We start from the raw sequence: 22055 nt of genomic DNA on the forward strand, positions 1-22055 counted from the left end.
ACAGTCGTTAGAGAGGTTGGAAACGCTGTGGTGAATGTTATGCCAACTGCATCATCATCCAGCATGAATGGTTTCGAGATTGGTTAGTGATGGCATAGGGAAGCATATCCTTGGCCGGTCGTACATACCTCCACGTGAGAGCCAATACTTTTTACTGGTACCATGGTAAAATCCTCAAAACCATTGTCAGACCTCTCACTTGTGCAGTGGGCCCTGGGTTCCAACAGATGCAGGATAATGCGCATGTGGCCAGTTTGACTAGGCCTCTTCTGGCTGACGGGGGCACTGAGACCACTGACTGGCCCTCTGAATTGAATCCAATTGAGAACCTCTAGGATATTCTATATCAGTGCATTTGATGCTACCAATTTGCAGCACAGACTGTCCAGGAGCTCAATGATGCCCTGATCTAAATTGGGAAGGAGATTCCCCAGAACAACACCTGTTAGCTTATTATGAGCAGGCCTGGATGTGTCGGGAGTGCATGTGGGGGAGATGCACACTACAAAGTTACCTTATGAGTTGCCGTCATATAATTCACATAAATTAGATCTGCCTGTGATTTGAATTTTTTACTTAGATTTTTGGGATGATTTTGAGTCCAGCCCCCAACTGGTTGATAATTTTGATTTCCACTGACATGACATTTTGTTCTCAACAAATTTCACAATTTATATCAGGAAACATTTTCAACTTGAAGGTTTCGTTCATCAAGATCCAGTGTGTGATTTAAGTGTTCCCTTAATTTGTTTGAGCAGTGTATCTTCCCTACCCCTATGCATAACCGTACACATATTAGTATTAAATTATATTTACTGCTTGTTAGCACTCTGCAGTCATATTTAGGAAGCTCCTTTATGCATACAGACATAACCTAGTCAATATTTGTACTTCAGCAAATCACGAGCATATTCTTCATGTCCAAACTTTTAAAAGAAATCCTCGGTATTGTTCTGTCTCTGAGTAGCCTGCAAGTGACTGAGTATTTACATACTAAATAAAAGCCAACATAACATGAAGGCAAAATGAATACAAATGACTCCACCTTCCAGTGGAAAATGCAGGACTTTATTTGGATTACAGCTTTTGTGAAAACAATACTTGATAACCAGTGTGAAACTCAGGTCAGGGGCAGTCAAACAGGTCAGTGATCACTTAAAAAATTCTGAAGGGCATAGTTTTCACCATTTCACCTTTTTACTTAAATCACTATGGCAAACACTGTAGATGGCATTCTTGGTGATCAAGGGTCAAGAGCTCAATGACCTTTGCCACTGTCTACAGAGTAATAAGAGGTCACGCGCTGCTACCAACAAGCCAGCAGTCATCCACATCTAGAATCTAAAAGTACTTTTCGTTCACTTTAGATTGCTAGAGCCAAAATAAATCTGCTGTAGAAATAAACAGGAACTCATAATAATGAGTGGCTAAATGTTTGCATCTGCAAACCTGGAAAATATTCAAATACACTTATTGACAAAGAAAAACAACGACCAAGGAGTTGTTGGAATGAAATGAAACTTGCTATGTCAATGTAATAACGATATATGTAAGCGATTGCAATATTAGAGTGAAAGCACATGTTTATTGGAGAAAACGATACAATTGAAAGGAAGCTCTAGTACTCTGTCCTGGAAGAGATTCGGTTGGGCATGGAGACATGTAGGTTCTATATGGTATTCTGCGACACATTTGTCAGCAGATGTTGCAGCTGTAGATCCTGCACACTTGTTTGCCATCGAAGCTGATAAATGCTCGACTGGCGATAAATCTGGCAACCGGGCAGACCAAAGAAGTGTTACAATCTAGTGGAGACATTCCTGAGAAAGCCTTGCTGTGTGTGGGTGAGCATTATCCTGCTGAAAAATGCCCTGCTATCAGAGGTAACACATGAGGCCGCAGGCAATCCTGCACATATCGCTGATAGTGTCCCTCACATCACTGCTGGGGTGGCTGACTGTGGTATGTGATGGCTTCCCAAATCATCACATCAGCAGTTGGGGCAACTGCACACCAAAGGCAAAACTGAAGCTCTCACCAAGGTGTCCTCTGTGTCTAGATTGTGGACAGCAAAACGGTGGGAGCTGCTCATGCTTGTTGGTGGATCAAACAATCCTCTCTATTGCTGGTCTGTCTGGGCCATCAAGAGCCTGTTTGCCATGTGTGCATGCTCTCACATAACCACTACTCCCAATTTTCTAACAGTTAGGTCAGAACAAACTAGGTGGAGGGTAATTAGTCGAAATGAGTATCCTGCTTCACTCAGTCCAAATATGTGCCCCCTCTCAAAGTCTGTCAACTGGTTCTAGGTCTCCCAGTGCGTTGTAGAGGCATGTCTAACAGTCAATAATCTCTCAACAACCCAAGGTCTAATCTGCCTGAGACATAACTGCATGCAGCAATCCGACCATTTTACCAGGGTGAATTGTAATATTTTTTTGGTCAATGACTGTACACACAAACTATATATTTTTACACAGCAGTACAGTAGTGTGTGTGTATATATATATATATATATATATATATATTTTTTTTTTTATATGTGCTGTATGTCAGGGGAGTAAATCAACTTTGTTTGCAAATTGCTTGGCTTGAGGCTAAACTTTCAATGACTTTGCCGCATGATTTCGGTGCCAGATGTTCAGATGTTTTCAAAGATCCCATTTGGATTTTAGCTACTTAGATTTGCAATCAGGTTTTTATACATCTAACTGAGCTTCTGTTTCCTCTGGAATCAGAAAATTAACTAGCTTTGTAGCATCTTCCTTGATCTGCCACTCGTGCCCTGAGGATTACAGACTCCACCTGAGCTTGTTTTACAAGCATAACAGAAAAAATTAATCTCTGCTGGCAGCGCTCCCACTGGGACCCTAATGAATAATGATATCCCTCTCTAGCTGCCCTCTCAGTCCGACAGAAAAGCCACTCTAACCTAGAAATGTAGGGGCTGCTGAAACCAATCCAGCTGTGGATTAGCAGTCAGTCAAGCATCCATCTGCTCTCCATGACAGGGTACAAAAACGCAGGCTTACATGGCTGTATCTGGTAAAATGATCAAATCAGTGATGTCATAAAATACTATTAAATAGCTTTATAGTCAAAACAAAAGATCACAGAACATATATATATATATATATATATATAATATTGTGTCATACTATCACAAACCTGTAATAGTAAAATAATCAGAAAATAACATTTCCAAATAAAACTGCCACCATGTCTATTTTCACATGTAATAACATTACCTAAAGTAAGAAAAAACACTGCAATCAAATAAATCATATGTCCATGTCATATAATCATGTAAAAACATCCCATTGCTGTTATTTCATTAGTAAATTACTTGCGCTGTACATCTGCATATCATTTTACCATTTTGAAATTCAGGGCTAAACTCCTGTCTAGAAATGTATGCTAAACTACGGTATATATAATACCAGTATCCAAAACGTGTACACAGTGCTATACCTAGTCAGGAATGTTCTAAATGGCATCACTTGGAAGTACTGAAGAGGGCACCACCAGAACTCCAAATCTTGATCTTTCTTATCCTACAGCAGGCATGCTCAACCTGCGGCCCTCCAGCTGTTGCAAACCTACAACTCCCAGCATGCCCGAACAGCCTACAGTTATCAGCCTACAGCAGGGCATTGTGGGGGTTGTAGGTTTACAACAGCTGGAGGGCCGCAGGTTGAGCATGCCTGACTTACAGTAATAGAGCTAAATTATAAAAATGTGTTTGTTTGTAGCCCCCATTTCTAAGAAAAGCTTAAAGTGAACCTGTCCCATTAAACATGGTGCCTGAGCTGCGGCAGCATGTTCTAGAGCAGAAGGAGCTGAGTATCTGTTCGGCTCCTCCAGCGATATGACATACTGCCTGCAGACCAGACACCATGTTAAACGTAAAAGACTATTCCTATTTAAAAAATTGAAGGCATTTTGTTAGGATATTCCATCACTTTGTGATCCAATCTCAGGAATCTCTCATTTGGCACCTTCAGTTTCCCCTGGCTTCATTCACTTCAATGGGACCATGCTATTGTTTTAAACACTTCACGTGGCTGGAAGCGCAGCAAAAAAGTGAACGGGAGGGGGTGCTAAATCAGTGCACTGGTCCCTTCATTCACAGGATTAGTCAATGGGTCAGACACAACCAACAACAAAGTGATCTTCGCAATATGAAGAGTAAAACTACACATAGGGCTGGGCGATTTTGCGAAAAAATGTAATCTTGATTTCTTTTCAACCCTATGGACGATTTTCAATTTAAATCTCGATTTTTTGTATTTTTGTTAATTAAACAGAAAAAAAATACCAATATACAATTCATAAATTTTTTTTTTATAGAAATAACTTTTCAACACATTAAAAATTCTTTTTGGGGTTAAATTGAAAAAAAGAAAACACAACTGCACCGATTTTTGGGGGCTTTGACATCACGGCATTGACTGTCCGCTAACAATAACATGACGTCCTTATTCTATGGTTCAATACGAATATGGCAATACCAAACTTGTATAGTTTTTTGTTTTTGTTTTACTACTTTTAAAAAATAAGAGCCTTTAAAAAAAAATATTTCATTTTCTGACAGCCATAACTTTTATTTTTCAATCCACATAGCTGTATGAGGACTTGTTTTTTCTGGGATAAACTGTAGTTTTTATTGGCAGGCATTTTTGTGGTACATACAACTTTTTGATCACTGTTATTCAATTTTTTTTATTTTTTTTTGGGGGGGGGGGGGGATGATTAAAAAAAAGTCAAATTGTGTGTTTTTCATTTTTTCCCCGTTACAGACATCGCCAGAATCAAAAAGGGCAAATTAATTCAATTAATCGCCCAGCCCTGGCTCCACATAAAGACTTCACTGGATTTTAGATATTTTACTATGTCAGGCCAATGCACAGTTGCAGGAGGTAAATGGTAGAAACAGAGAAGCTAATGGAAGTGTGCATGTGACCTCAGTAGCAATTGAAGTGGAGGTAATACATCTTAGGATCCTACTCTTCCATCTGCAGAACTGCTAATGCTTTCAATAATATGAGAGTTATTTCTTTATTTTTATTAATTAACAAAATGCAAAGGGAATGAACAATTAGTAGCCTACATCCACAGAGGACCTGTGCTTAGTTCTCTGAGATGTATGGAACAACTTCACTGCTGAGTGTAAGTTTACCTAGAAGAACTTATGCTGTTTTGAAGGCATCAAATATTGATTTGATTTACATTTCCCCTGTTCATTCACTTTGCATTCTACTAATTGAAAACACCAAATACAGTAGGCTCACTGTTAAGGGTACCTTCACACTAGCGTTATTCTTTTCCGGCATAGAGTTCCGTCCTAGGGGCTCAATACCGGAAAAGAACTGATCAGTTTTATCCCCATGCATTCTGAATGGAGAGCAATCCGTTCAGGATGCATCAGGATGTCTTCAGTTCAGTCTTTTTGACTTATCAGGACAGAGATAATACCGCAGCATGCTGCAGTTTTATCTCCGTCCAAAATTCCAGAACACTTGCCGGAATGCCGGCATTTTTTTCCCATTAAAATGCAAAACGGATCCGGCATTGCGGTCTGCGCATTCTCAGACCGCAAAAAATGTGAAAAAAATAAGTGCCGGATCCGTTTTTTTCAGATGACAACGGAGAGATGGATCCGGCATTTCAATGCATTTGTCATACGGATCAGGATCCTGATCCATCTGACAAATCCAATCAGTTTGCATGCGTTTCGACGGAACTGCCTGCCGGAATCCTCTGCCGAAAGTGTGAAAGTACCCTAAAATGTATCAAAGGAAGTATATAATATAAACTGAAAACTCCTAAAGCATTAATAATAACCCAGGAAGAAGTCTTTGACAAAACGGCGTTTGGGAGGAGGGTGTTATTTCATTGCTTTGTTTAGCTGTTCTCGGATATATTTTCATCACAATTTCTTGCATATTATTTAGGCTTGTGCATTTTCAGTAGATGTGCTACCAGTTATAGCAGCTTTGTTAAATTACTACCGACTTATGACAGCACCCTCTTATGTCTATATGGGTGGATGTCTGCTACATGATATTTATTGTGATTTTTTTCTTTAAAAATATACCAATGAAGATGTATTTTCCCATAATCTTGCAAGGTGTTGTTATTATGGCTTTTGGAGTTTGCATTTTGCGAACTGATAAAAATAAACTATTAATATTCCTATTTTTTAAAGCATTCTTACTTTACAGCTTTTTTTTTTCACTCGTTTAAAACTTTTGCATAGTGTAGTACAGCATTTGTTTGCTGATAGGATGCAGAACTATTCATTTAAAAAAATGCAGACAGTACATCGTATGCTGATCGCATCCAATTGTCCATGCCGTTGGCCCGCAAAAAAAGATCATGTCCTATTCTTGTCCATTTTGCAGATCTGCAGTTTGCACATTGTGCACGAAGCGTAAGAAAGAAACCAGTTGTGGTAACATATATGATTTTTCACAGCACCGCACAGGGGGAGGTGGGGGTGTTAGACAACACTTGTTATCACACACAAACATCTACATACATGGCTTTCTACAATCAGTCATGCTTAGTTAGCTGATAGGGTTTTAGTCTAGTGCAGCTGTCCAGTCAGTGGATTTAAGACTAAGCCTCAAACAAGAGGAAAATTATCAATATTACAGAATTTTAAAAAATTATATATAGCGGTAATTTTGTGCAGCATATAGAAAAACTGAATTGTATTAACTATGTAAATCATAAAAAAATTATTATACAGGGAGTGCAGAATTTTTAGGCAAATGAGTATTTTGACCACATCATCCTCTTTATGCATGTTGTCTTACTCCAAGCTGTATAGGCTCGAAAGCCTACTACCAATTAAGCATATTAGGTGATGTGCATCTCTGTAATGAGAAGGGGTGTGGTCTAATGACATCAACACCCTATATTAGGTGTGCATAATTATTAGGCAACTTCCTTTCCTTTGGCAAAATGGGTCAAAAGAAGGACTTGACAGGCTCAGAAAAGTCAAAAATAGTGAGATATCTTGCAGAGGGATGCAGCACTCTTAAAATTGCAAAGCTTCTGAAGCGTGATCATCGAACAATCAAGCGTTTCATTCAAAATAGTCAACAGGGTCGCAAGAAGCGTGTGGAAAAACCAAGGCGCAAAATAACTGCCCATGAACTGAGAAAAGTCAAGCGTGCAGCTGCCAAGATGCCACTTGCCACCAGTTTGGCCATATTTCAGAGCTGCAACATCACTGGAGTGCCCAAAAGCACAAGGTGTGCAATACTCAGAGACATGGCCAAGGTAAGAATGGCTGAAAGACGACCACCACTGAACAAGACACACAAGCTGAAACGTCAAGACTGGGCCAAGAAATATCTCAAGACTGATTTTTCTAAGGTTTTATGGACTGATGAAATGAGAGTGAGTCTTGATGGGCCAGATGGATGGGCCCGTGGCTGGATTGGTAAAGGGCAGAGAGCTCCAGTCCGACTCAGACGCCAGCAAGGTGGAGGTGGAGTACTGGTTTGGGCTGGTATCATCAAAGATGCGCTTGTGGGGCCTTTTCGGGTTGAGGATGGAGTCAAGCTCAACTCCCAGTCCTACTGCCAGTTTCTGGAAGACACCTTCTTCAAGCAGTGGTACAGGAAGAAGTCTGCATCCTTCAAGAAAAACATGATTTTCATGCAGGACAATGCTCCATCACACGCGTCCAAGTACTCCACAGCGTGGCTGGCAAGAAAGGGTATAAAAGAAGAAAATCTAATGACATGGCCTCCTTGTTCACCTGATCTGAACCCCATTGAGAACCTGTGGTCCATCATCAAATGTGAGATTTACAAGGAGGGAAAACAGTACACCTCTCTGAACAGTGTCTGGGAGGCTGTGGTTGCTGCTGCACGCAATGTTGATGGTGAACAGATCAAAACACTGACAGAATCCATGGATGGCAGGCTTTTGAGTGTCCTTGTAAAGAAAGGTGGCTATATTGGTCACTGATTTGTTTTTGTTTTGTTTTTGAATGTCAGAAATGTATATTTGTGAATGTTGAGATGTTATATTGGTTTCACTGGTAAAAATAAATAATTGAAATGGGTATATATTTGTTTTTTGTTAAGTTGCCTAATAATTATGCACAGTAATAGTCACCTGCACACACAAATATCCCCCTAAAATAGCTAAAACTAAAAACAAACTAAAAACTACTTCCAAAAATATTCAGCTTTGATATTAATGAGTTTTTTGGGTTCATTGAGAACATGGTTGTTGTTCAATAATAAAATTAATCCTCAAAAATACAACTTGCCTAATAATTCTGCACTCCCTGTATAACACTATAACTTGTATTATTAACTGTTGTAGGTTACTTAGAGACCTGGTCAGTGCTCCAATCCTGCCTTTGTTGTGGAGCGACACACTGCACCAACTGCTCGTGTGATGATCTGGGGAGCCATCACATACGACAGTGAGCCACTCCCATTCATTGGACACTAACAGCTCAGCATTATGTGCAGGAGGTCCTCATGGCAGCAGGGACACATTGGGAACTTAAAGTGGCCCTGGGAAAAAAAAACTGGCTCCATGCTGTAGGCGGGTCCAAATTGACATTAGATGGAGCAACACAAGTAGGCAGGAACAACAGAAGTAGCCAAGACCTGCAATACAATAGTGCAGCACAAAATACCGTCCCAGTAGAACCAAATACCACAGGACAGCACAATATACTGCAGCGCTCGCCACATTATCCAACTGTATTACCGTCCTGAGGACGGTAATACAGTCGAGTTCAGGAGGGCACCTGTAGCCGTTAAGCATCAAATCATTATGTACCTGGCCCCCAGGAGAGATTGGGTGGCCCTTCGGGAAATTTCCCTGTAAGGTCTATGGCCAACCCGCCACTGTATGGCAGTGCTTCCAACTGTCATTAACATATAAAGTATCATTTGATTCCGACAACACCTTTTTGGTGCGTTATTTCTTTTTTTTGTCAATTAGTTAATATGTGTGTGAATCTCTCTCTATAACTCTATATATCCCTCTATCTCTCTCTCTATCTATCCATCGCAAATTCAGGATTATACAAAACACTTTTATGTGTTTTAATCCTTCGAGTATTGGCGTGTTACTTTATCAGCAAATTTTCCCTTGAGGATTTCATTTATACGTAATTAACACATTTACCCTATGCCGTGTTATTCCCTGTTGGCAAAACTGTTAAACGCTTCCATAAGTGAAGAGAAAGCATTAGCATCAGACAGATGTAATGTTATTGGATCACAATGGAGGTGTGGAGCAATTGGCTTAATTAGTAAGCTTATTAACGTGCAAAATGTTAGTAGTTCCAAAATGCTGTAGTTTTCTTTTTATGAATAGCAGGCCTTCAGAAACCTGCAATTTACACCTTTTAATAGGGACTCCTAGAAAAGTAACTTAATTACCAATTATCTCTAGATTTATATTCTGTGATATTTTAAGAGGCATGGTTAGATCACACCTAGCTGTATCTGGCAACAAACTGCACACCAAATGTTACAGCAGCCACATTACATTTTGTATTAAATGATACTGTATACATATAAGAATACAATACAATAGACAACAGAATATGTGTGTGTGTATATATATATATATATATATATAAATAGCTAATACCGCAGCAGCACAGTCAGACAGTGTGCACTGGGTGCAATTCCTCACAGAGGCCGGCTTCTCCTCCACGATATATACTTTCCAAAGAATGAGGCAGCACTTCCAGATTTCAGTGGCAGGGTGACAACCCCAAAAACTTTATTCCCAGCAACGTTTTGGCCTACTCAATGAGGCCTTTGTCAAGCTTGACAAAGGCCTCATTGAGTAGGCCAAAACGTTGCTGGGAATAAAGTTTTTGGGGTTGTCACCCTGCCACTGAAATCTGGAAGTGCTGCCTCATTCTTTGGAAAGTATATATATATATATATATATATATATATATTGAGCACCAAACATTTTTGCCTACTGAGCCTGTGACCACCAGACAGTCTTTCTTACCACATAAAATTGTGGTGGTCATTACTGTCTAAATAAAATGACTTGAAGTTACATTTGAAGCTTACGATACTGTGGTATTTCTTAGATAGATACTGTAGATAGAAGCTTACATTTGTATGAACATCCACAAAGCTCTATATAAAATATGTAAAATAACACATATATAATAACATATATATACTAGAGATGAGCAAATCGATTTGTCTTATCAGCAGGGCTTCTCCACCTTTGGGGAGCTGTCCTCATAGGTGAAGAATCGCCCACCTACCTCAAGATTACAAGGGCAGGACTTTTAGCCCAACCCTGACAATTTCCTGCGCGCGTCACTGCTCCAAAGGGCACAGGCTTTTCTTCAAGGTGGGCATCTCTTCACCTACGTGGACATCCCCCCCACATATGAAAAAGTGCTGCTAATAAGAAGAATTCATTTGTTAAGATCAATTTGCTAAGATCAATTTGCTCATCTCTACTATATACTTTTAATACATTTTTGTTTCAGGTGAATAGGAACATGCTTGTTTACATCTGGCTGAAAACCTATCCTAAGTGCTATCTATCACCCAATGCAGACTGATTAAACATATCTAAAAAATAAATCCTAAACAGAGTAAAAAAAAAAATTGGGAAATAAAACTGATCAAGGGCTAGTTTTTACACAGAAAAACCAATTTTTTTTCTATTTCAGGTTTACAACAATTGTTTCATGACAAACCCTTTTTAAAATGAAGCCAACAAGGTGAACAGTCGATCCGACACAGATCTGGCTCCCCTCACGATTGTTGATCAGTGATTACTGCCAGGAAAACATACATCTAGGCATATATTTTCCCCGCAGAACCTAGAAATGAAGAATTACATGGCAGCCATTTAAGTATTGGTCGTCACTCTATGTAATAGATGTACCGTTGGGTCTGCTATAGTGGTTCTCCAAATCTGGCACAGACATACCCATCATGACCTTGAAATGTTCCAAATGCAATCCTGAGACCACCCCTTTAAAAGGAACCTGTCATCTGGATTTTGGGTATAGAGCTGAGGACATGGGTTGCTAGATGGCCGCTAGCACATCCGTAATACCCAGTCCCCATAGCTCTGTGTGCTTTTATTGTGTAAAAACCCGATTTGCATATGTATCAAATAGGTTTTTTTTACACAATAAAAGCACACAGAGCTATGGGGACTGGGTATTGTGGATGTGCTAGCGGCCATCTAGCAACCCATGTCCTTAGCTCTATACACAAAATCCAGGTGACAGGTTCCCTTTAAGGATCAACAACTGCACATACTGCCATGAGATATGTACCATTTGTATAAAACAAGTGTAATTAAAAAAAAATACTGAAATAATCACATAAAATGAATCGTGCGACAGAAGCACTACAATTAAATACAAAACAACTTTTTTGACTTACTGTCAAAACTGAAAGTAAGTCTTCAACAGAACATTCAGGCTTTAGTCTGTCCCGGAACATCCGAATTGTTTGGTGTTTCAAATAATAATATGAAGCAATCCGTCCATAGGTTTGAGGCTCAATCGTACGATTGTCCTTTAAAATAAAATAAAAAAGACAATTTTATCAATAATTCACTTTGAAAACCTTTTACCCTTAAAGTATTGAGATTTAAATGACAAAATTGACTAAGTGGGAGAATATACAATGAATAGTTCTAAATTGAGGCGCCCCACAGTTGCAGGTGAATAGTGACAGAAGTGATCACATAATACACAGGTCCTTCTCTGCCAGCGGCAATCTATAGTTTAGCAACAGAATTGATGTGACTAGTTTTTTTCAGATTCTACTGTTAAACTGGATTTACAAGGCAAATGAAAGTTAAAGTGAAGGACATTTATCTGTTTCCAGCATTAGCGCCCGAATTCAGCTGGACAAAAACTGGTGCTTGTAGTGTTGCTTTGTCCGGCCGAATCCCAGCACTAATGCCGGAAACAGGCCGGATTCCATTATAGTTAATGGGCTCTGGCGGTGAAAGGCAGTATCCAGCTATGACTGATGCAATGAAATCCGTCAGGCTGTTCCTCTGCTGGAAGATTTTGAGGCTAGTGTGAAACTAGCCTTACATAGTTACACAGTTAGTATGTATGAAAAAAGACATAAGTCCATCAAGTTCAACCAAGGGATAAGTAGCGATGGGAATTAACAAAATGGGAGTGACAACCAGACTTGCACACATTTATTTAAGCATTAGGCCTCATATACGACTATATTTTTGGTCTGCGTCTGATCCCCAATTTATGCGGATTGCATGTGGCCCGTTAATTTTCTTGGGTCCAAATAAAAATTGCTGCGTGCACACATGCACTGTGTTTTTCGGATATGCAGTTTGCGAACAGCAAAATACATACAAACCCATGCATGAGGCCTCACTGAGTGACAATAGCTGCTCGCAGTTTATGCCCTGAACAGCTGCCCTAAACCCAGGGAAATTGGCCTTTTAAAAAAAAAATATATATTATTTTTTTCTTTACAGTTTAGGGAGAATATAATTATATCGTGGTCATGATTACCAAGTGTTTCATGATCAGTGAAAGTCCCAACAAGATCTGCATTGTTAAAAATTACTAGATACAGCAGAGCAGAGCCCCTAGTGGGAGCATCTACAAACTGTCGCATAAAGCGGACCTGCATAAAGCGGACCTTATCAGTTTTGCAGTTGAGGCAGAATCATGACGCCAATCAATCAGTCAATATCCTCGATGTTAAAATGTCCCTTTATGGCCACTGTACCCCTCTGTGCAGCCCACTCTATTTAGTTATACAGCAAAACTTCTATCTCCTCAGTGATTTTGAGGGTATTATTTTCTGAGTGTTTGTTTTCCTTTGTAATTCCACCCATATGATTTTAACATTCTCACCCACAATTTCTCTTTCACATTCGCCTTCATATTACTTCTAACATACACACACACACACACACACACACACACACACACACACACACATTACACTTTCTTTCCTACAGGCCCTGTCTTTCCTAAGTATAAAAACCAATAACAGCCCAGGCATGCGAAGCGTCCGGCCATGTCTCAGCCAAACGAACTATATCTATGTGGACTGCAGCTCTCCAATTTTGCTTGCTAGACTTCTGGCTTTTGTGAAAATAAAAACATTTTAAGTAATAATTTACCATATTTTAGGACTATAAGACGCGATTTGTTTGGCAAGAAAAAATCTTGCTGAAAAGTCTTATTATCCGTAGTCACAGTGTTTATGTACTGGCTCCATGTCCTATTCATCAGCAGGGCCCCTCAGCAATATTTTAGGGCTTGAGGGGACTGAAATGTGCCAGGGTTGCCCAGACAAGCATGATGCTTTCAGCAAAGAGCGCTCACTGTCTGCAGAGCTCAGGCAACAGGGTGAAGGCTGATTTAACCACTCATCTGCCGACTGGGAGCAGCTTTAGACATGGTTTTGGTCTCTGGTCTTGTTGGAAAGCTGACAGTCTAAGCTTTAAAACAAGACCATTATCTCCACTACTTTGGGAGATATAGCTGTGAGAAATCAGGTCAGGAATGATGGCAGGTGAAAGTAAAAGCAGGTTTCACTACTTTCATTCCCAACCAGATTCCTAACAGCTATATCTCCTGTTGAGCTTTCTGATCATTCTGACCTTGTTTTAAGGCTTAGACTGTCAGCTTTCAATCAAGACCAGAACCATGTCTATAGCTACTCCAAATCAACAGATATGAGTGGTTAAAGCAGCCCTCTCCTTCAGTTGTTTGTAACCTAAGCCAGCTGGAAAGGGGTTAATGCGATCCTTGGGGAAAAAAAGGAGAAGATGTCCAGCACTGAGATGGAAATAAAATCTTCAATCTTTATTTGGCTTCATGTAAAAATACATCTCCACATGGAAAGTGGAATGCGATCCTCCACTGAGAGTTTTTCCTCATATTCTAGGCACCTATGGGGTATACACTGGGTGTCTTTTATTCTTATTCATTTTTTCTTCTTTTTACCTTTACAACCATGATTCAAATTGTATTCTATTTATATGAATTATACTATTCACCCTTGAAATCTGTTATTACATGTATGCATGTTTTTATTACTGTTGTGTAATGCCTGATGAACGTATCCTCCACTTTATTAAACCACCAGGGAAGGTTGAATAAGTAGAAAATATTTTTGTGGATCTCCCTTTCCACAGACCTAATGACCTCCCCCATCATGAATTTCTCCACCCACCAATACTTTGACCTATCTACTGCTTCACTTTTTGCCTTACACTCCCCCCTCATTCCTAGAATGCTCCTCCATCCCTGGTAGATCAAGTGCCTGCCCGGTGGCTGCAGGTGCCCTCCTGAATTCAGCTGTATCGCCCTCCTTAGGACAGTAATACAGTTGAATACTGTGGCAGTTTTTTGTGCTGCACTGTACTATTTGGTTCTGCTGGGGTGGCATTTTGTGCTACACTATGGTAATGCTGGCCCCACCTATTTCTGTTATCCCTGCCTACTTTTGTCAGTCTATAGTCAATTTGGACATGGGCCCTCTTTTAGACTTTTTTCCAGGGCCATTTAAGCTTCCAGTCCGACCCGATCCCTAAACTACAGTTTGTTCGCCAATGAAAAGCTCGGCCAGTGCGCAAGGAACCCAAACATTTGTGCCCTACACCAAGACTTAAGCCATGAATCTACTTCTTGCTATTGTTATGGACTACTGAAACAGTATGGATACTTGCTTGTTCTATATACACTGCTCAGCCACCGCTTAGTAGAAAAATCCTGCTTTCTGGATGTACCAGGGGCACACAGCTTTTCCACTATCTTGAAGATGGGAGGGGGAAGGAGTGCATTCCAAGGTCCTATGCACAGTGAGAGGGTTGCGGACCTGCGCTATGAAGCTGATATCTTAAGTCAGCCTGATGGAAAAGAAGTGTAAGATTAACCCAATAAATGCTTGCTATTATTTCCCAGTAACCAATAAAAATGCACCACATTTAGTCACCTCGACCGGGTGGGGGGGGGGGGGGGGGGGGGGGGGGGGGGGGGGGGGTATATTCTGTGTAAACACTGACAATAAACTAGAGATTTTGCTTTGACCCCAGCGTGTGTGTCTTTACTTAATTTCTCCGTGCAATACTGTATCTACTAATTTGGAGAGTATCAACCTACCTGGTATCTTGACCAGATCCAAAACACTCTTTCTGACACACTTGCATCATCACCCATCTTGATAATTTTGCTTGGGAGCACAGTAACAGGAGCTGTCTTCCTTTTCTGGGAACCCATTCTACCCCCTGGCTACATTAACCAAGTTGCTTACTTGCTCCTTGTGACTCTTATCTCCATCCACTATCTCTATCCCACTAACTGATTGCTTAGTAAGTTATGCTCCTCTCAAGATTTTCAATTGTCCTCATTGTTGCATTTTCTCCTCCAGATCTCTAATATGAGTTTTCAGGTAGGCAATATGCTCAAAATAAGACTGTGCTACTCACTCTGGACTTACTGCTGCAGTTGTACACTGCTCAAAAAAATAAAGGGAACACAAAAAGAACACATCCTAGATCTGAATTAATAAAATATTCTTCTGAAATACTTTGTTCTTTACATAGTTTAATGTGCTGACAACAAAATCACACAAAAATAAAAAAATGGAAATCAAATTTTTCAACCCATGGAGGTCTGGATTTGGAGTCACCCTCAAAATTAAAGTGGAAAAACACACTACAGGCTGATCCAACTTTGATGTAATGTCCTTAAAACAAGTCAAAATGAGGCTCAGTAGTGTGTGTGGCGTCCACGTGCCTGTATTACCTCCCTACAACGCCTGTGCATGCTCCTGATGAGGTGGCGGACGGTCTCCTGAGGGATCTCCTCCCAGACCTGGACTAAAGCATCTGCCAACTCCTGGACAGTCTGTGGTGCAACGTGACGTTGGTGGATAGAGCGAGACATGATGTCCCAGATGTGCTCAATTGGATTCAGGTCTGGGGAACGGGCGGGCCAGTCCATAGCATCAATGCCTTCGTCTTGCAGGAACTGCTGACACACTCCAGCCACATTAGGTCTAGCATTGTCTTGCATTAGGAGGAACCCAGGGCCAACCGCACCAGCATATGGTCTCACAAGGGGTCTGAGGATCTCATCTCGGTACCTAATGGCAGTCAGGCTACCTCTGGCGAGCACATGGAGGGCTGTGCGGCCCTCCAAAGAAATGCCACCCCACACCATTACTGACCCAATGCCAAACCGGTCATGCTGGAGGATGTTGCAGGCAGCAGAACGTTCTCCACAGCGTCTCAAGACTCTGTCACGTCTGTCACATGTGCTCAGTGTGAACCTGCTTTCATCTGTGAAGAGCACAGGGCGCCAGTGGCGAATTTGCCAATATTGGAAAATGCCAAACGTCCTGCACGGTGTTGGGCTGTAAGCACAACCCCCACCTGTGGACGTCGGGCCCTCATATCACCCTCATGGAGTCTGTTTCTGACCGTTTGAGCAGACACGTGCACATTTGTGGCCTGTTGGAGGTCATTTTGCAGGGCTCTGGCAGTGCTCCTCCTGTTCCTCCTTGCACAAAGGCGGAGGTAGAGGTCCTGTTGCTGGGTTGTTGCCCTCCTACAGCCTCCTCCATGTCTCCTGATGTACTGGCCTGTCTCCTGGTAGCGCCTCCATGCTCTGGACACTACGCTGACAGACACAGCAAACCTTCTTGCAACAGCTCGCATTGATGTGCCATCCTGGATAAGCTGCACTACCTGAGCCACTTGTGTGGGTTGTAGACTCCGTCTCATGCTACCACTAGAGTGAAAGCACCGCTAGCATTCAAAAGTGACCAAAACATCAGCCAGGAAGCATACACTGCGTGCAGAATTATTAGGCAAATGAGTATTTTGACCACATCATCCTCTTTATGCATGTTGTCTTACTCCAAGCTGTATAGGCTTGAAAGCCTACTACCAATTAAGCATATTAGGTGATGTGCATCTCTGTAATGAGAAGGGGTGTGGTCTAATGACATCAACACCCTATATTAGGTGTGCATAATTATTAGGCAACTTCCTTTCCTTTGGCAAAATGGGTCAAAAGAAGGACTTGACAGGATCAGAAAAGTCAAAAATAGTGAGATATCTTGCAGAGGGATGCAGCACTCTTAAAATTGCAAAGCTTCTGAAGCGTGATCATCGAACAATCAAGCGTTTCATTCAAAATAGTCAACAGGGTCGCAAGAAGCGTGTGGAAAAACCAAGGCGCAAAATAACTGCCCATGTACTGAGAAAAGTCAAGCGTGCAGCTGCCAAGATGCCACTTGCCACCAGTTTGGCCATATTTCAGAGCTGCAACATCACTGGAGTGCCCAAAAGCACAAGGTGTGCAATACTCAGAGACATGGCCAAGGTAAGAAAGGCTGAAAGACGACCACCACTGAACAAGACACACAAGCTGAAACGTCAAGACTGCGCCAAGAAATATCTCAAGACTGATTTTTATAAGGTTTTATGGACTGATGAAATGAGAGTGAGTCTTGATGGGCCAGATGGATGGGCCCGTGGCTGGATTGGTAAAGGGCAGAGAGCTCCAGTCCGACTCAGACGCCAGCAAGGTGGAGGTGGAGTACTGGTTTGGGCTGGTATCATCAAAGATGAGCTTGTGGGGCCTTTTCGGGTTGAGGATGGAGTCAAGCTCAACTCCCAGTCCTACTGCCAGTTTCTGGAAGACACCTTCTTCAAGCAGTGGTACAGGAAGAAGTCTGCATCCTTCAAGAAAAACATGATTTTCATGCAGGACAATGCTCCATCACACGCGTCCAAGTACTCCACAGCGTGGCTGGCAAGAAAGGGTATAAAAGAAGAAAATCTAATGACATGGCCTCCTTGTTCACCTGATCTGAACCCCATTGAGAACCTGTGGTCCATCATCAAATGTGAGATTTACAAGGAGGGAAAACAGTACACCTCTCTGAACAGTGTCTGGGAGGCTGTGGTTGCTGCTGCACGCAATGTTGATGGTGAACAGATCAAAACACTGACAGAATCCATGGATGGCAGGCTTTTGAGTGTCCTTGCAAAGAAAGGTGGCCATATTGGTCACTGATTTGTTTTTGTTTTGTTTTTGAATGTCAGAAATGTATATTTGTGCATGTTGAGATGTTATATTGGTTTCACTGGTAAAAATAAATAATTGAAATGGGTATATATTTGTTTTTTGTTAAGTTGCCTAATAATTATGCACAGTAATAGTCACCTGCACACACAGATATCCCCCTAAAATAGCTAAAACTAAAAACAAACTAAAAACTACTTCCAGAAATATTCAGCTTAGATATTAATGAGTTTTTTGGGTTCATTGAGAACATGGTTGTTGTTCAATAATAAAATTAATCCTCAAAAATACAACTTGCCTAATAATTCTGCACTCCCTGTAGGAACTGAGAAGTGATCTGTGGTCACCACCTGCAGAACCACTCCTTTATTGGGGGTGTCTTGCTAATTGCCTATAATTTCCACCTGTTGTCTATCCCATTTGCACAACAGCATGTGAAATTGATTGTCACTCAGTGTTGCTTCCTAAGTGGACAGTTTGATTTCACAGAAGTGTGATTGACTTGGAGTTACATTGTGTTGTTTGAGTGTTCCCTTTATTTTTTTGAGCAGTGTATATACATCTGGCAAATTGTGCACTGAAGAAAACCTCCAATCTGGCTAACTATTCTCCAAGATACAACAGAGAGCAGTTATAGTTGTGCTTACAGGTACTTACTCCTGCTTTTAACTCCTGAGTTATACGAGTACCTGCACACAAGAGCAGAGTTCAAAATTGAGAATCAATGTGGATTTCTGTGCGTTTCTGCAAACCTCCCCCCCAAAAAGTCCATTATGGAAGCACCCATTAGTATGCAGTATGCACAGGGAGTGGCGAGTAAAACGCTGCTAGTTGTGGCTTTACTCACTCCCTAGTCTTCTCCAGACCCACGCTGCATTGTCCTGACTGTGGAGAGCAATCCGTTCAGGATGCATCAGGATGTCTTCAGTTCAGTCTTTTTGACTAATCAGGACAGAGATAAAACCGCAGCATGCTACGGTTTTATCTCCGGCCAAAAAAACTGAACACTTGCCTGAATGCCGGATCCGGCATTTTTTCCATAGGAATGTATTAGTGCCAGATCCGGCATTCAAAATACCGGAATGCCGGATCCGTCCTTCCAGTCTGCGCATGCGCAGACAGAAAAGAATGTGAAAAAATAAATAAATGCCAGATCCTTTTATCCGGAAGACACCGGAAAGACGTATCCGGCATTTCAATGCATTTGTAAAACGGATCACGATCCTGATCAGTCTTACAAATGCCATCAGTTGGCGAAGGAACTGCTTGCCGGATCACTTTGCCACAACTGTGAAAGTAGCCTAAGTTCATTTACTGCAGTCATTTTTGGCCTGATCTGAGGTCTGATATGGGGGTCTGATCTGATGTCTGATGAAGATTGTGGATGTAATGAAAAATATATTTTTATTTATTTTACTCCTCTAAAACCTAGGTGCATCTTATAATCCGTAGGGTTTAATAAAAAATAAAAAAAAGCTGTATTTGTTAATTTGCTCAGTTTTAATTATGAAAGGTTTTGTATGTGCACACTGATACATGTGTCCAGTGAAGCATTTCATTAAGATGTGAGCTATTAATTCTAAAATTAATTAAAAATCTTTAGCATTTTTAATCAACTAACGATCTGCTGTGTATGTACAGTGTATAACAAAAGGACAAAAATATTGTCTAACTGCATTTTTATGTAATTATCTCATTACAATATTACATTTATGCTGATATCAAAGCAGGTCTTCTACTTTCTTCAGATTTCTGGTTAGAAATCAGGAACGAAAACTGGAGATCAATTCCACTAAAACTAAAAATGCGAGATACAGTCCTAATCCATTCGGGTATTAGGGGAAACTAGACAATATAATGCTCTTAAAGACTAGTTTTGGACCTGAAATTCAGCACCATGAAGATTTTCTAACAGTGCCAAATTTTTTAATTCACTTACCGCATTTTTTGCCCTTTAAGATGCCCCCCCCCCCCCAAAGTAAAGTGGGGGGAAAATGACAGTGCGTCTTATGGGGCGAATGCTGCCATTTAACACTAATACATTGCCGGCCGCGATGTATCAGCGGGGAGAGAGGAGGGGCTGGGGTCGGCAACTGATATTGGAATGGCAGCGGGGCACGGTGCAGTCACTGTATTCTATTACACTGGGCCCCGCTCACTGTAGTATTCATATCTAACGTGTAGGCATGGGCGCGTTGTTAAACTATAGCAATTCTTTGCAGCAGTAGAGAAATCCACTGTAGTACTCACTTGAAATTCCCGTAGCAGGCAGGCCGGGCAGCAGCGTAATGTCACTCACTACGTCACGCGCCTGCTCCTCCAACTTTATGAATGAAGCAGGCGGAGCAGGCTCATGACGTAGTGAGTGATGTTACGCTGCCCCCGGGCCTGCCTGCTACAGGAATTTCAAGTGAGTACTAAAGTGTATTTTTCTACTTCTGCAAAAAATTGCTATAGTTTAACAAAGCACCCATGCCTACACGTTAGATATGAATACTACAGTGAACGGGGCCCAGCGTAATAGAATACAGTGACTGCACCGTGCCCTGCTGCCCTTCTAATCAGTTGCCGGCCCCTGTATTATGGGTCATTCACTATTTACACAGGGACACTGTTATGGGGGGGGGGGATCTGTGGATGACACGTATATAGCATAAGATGCTATATATGTGTCATCCACAGATCCCCCCATAACAGTGTCATCAACAGATCCCCATAACAGTGTCAACCACAGATCCCCCATAACAGTGCCATCCACAGATCCCCCATAACAGTGCCATCCACAGATCCCCCATAACAGTGCCATCCACAGATCCCCCATAACAGTGCCTATCCACAGATCCCCCATAACAGTGCCATCCACAGATCCCCCATAACAGTGCCTATCCACAGATCCCCATAACAGTGCCTATCCACAGATCCCCATAACAGTGCCTATCCACAGATCCCCATAACAGTGCCTATCCACAGATCCCCATAACAGTGCCTATCCACAGATCCCCATAACAGTGCCTATCCACAGATCCCCATAACAGTGCCTATCCACAGATCCCCATAACAGTGCCTATCCACAGATCCCCCATATTAGTGCCTATCCACAGATCTTATGGGCAGGTGCGTCTTATAGGGCGAAAAATACAGATAAGCTGGGAGGGAAATCAATGCTTGAGGAAATCCATTTCCCTCAATGCTAATGCTGCCACATCTGGCAGCACTTATATCCTGATGGAAGACTGAACCAGGCATATTGAAATCCAACATGTGACAACCCTTCTCCCCCTGGGAACTGTCAGTCTGCGCCGTTACAAATTAGAATGTTACTCCCTCTTGTTCAAACTTGATCTATAGTTTAACAAAGCACCCATGCCTACACGTTAGATATGAATACTACAGTGAGCGGGGCCCAGTGTAATAGAATACCGTGCCCCGCTGCCATTCTAATATCAGTTGCCGGCCCCTGTATTATGGGTCATTCACATTTACACAGGGACACTGTTATGGGGGGGGGGGATCTGTGGATGACATGTATATAGCCTATCCACAGATCCCCATAACAGTGCCTATTCACAGATCCCCATAACAGTGCCTATCCACAGATCCTTTTGGTTCAAAATATTTTTTTTCTTATTTTCCTCCTCAAAAAACTATGAGTCTTATGGGCAGGTGCGTCTTATAGGGCGAAAAATACGGATAAGCTGGGAGGGAAATCAATGCTTGAGGAAATCCATTTCCCTCAATGCTAATGCTGCCACATCTGGCAGCACTTATATCCTGATGGAAGACTGAACCGGGCATATTGAAATCCAACATGTCCAACCCTTCTCCCCCTGGGAACTGTCAGTCTGCGCCGTTACAAATTAGAATGTTACTCCCTCTTGTTCAAACTTGATCTATTATGCATGGGAAGTTTCAGTGGTCAAAGATAAGACTGGGTAGTACCAAAGCTGTCGTTAGAGAACTGTGTGATCCATTTTAA

At 41.5% G+C, this 22055-nt stretch overlaps 1 protein-coding gene across 1 annotated transcript in view; it reads right to left on the reverse strand.

The window, feature by feature from the left end:
* Positions 1-22055, reverse strand: part of ASCC3 (activating signal cointegrator 1 complex subunit 3) — a 742201-nt gene that overhangs the window by 83592 nt on the left and 636554 nt on the right. The window contains exon 36 of the mRNA XM_040428803.1: positions 11427-11561. Within this exon, the coding sequence (XP_040284737.1) occupies positions 11427-11561 (135 nt within the window). The remainder of the gene's footprint in view (positions 1-11426; positions 11562-22055) is intronic.

This window comes from Bufo bufo, chromosome 4, assembly GCF_905171765.1.
Source record: "Bufo bufo chromosome 4, aBufBuf1.1, whole genome shotgun sequence".
In the NCBI taxonomy this organism is placed as follows: domain Eukaryota; kingdom Metazoa; phylum Chordata; class Amphibia; order Anura; family Bufonidae; genus Bufo; species Bufo bufo.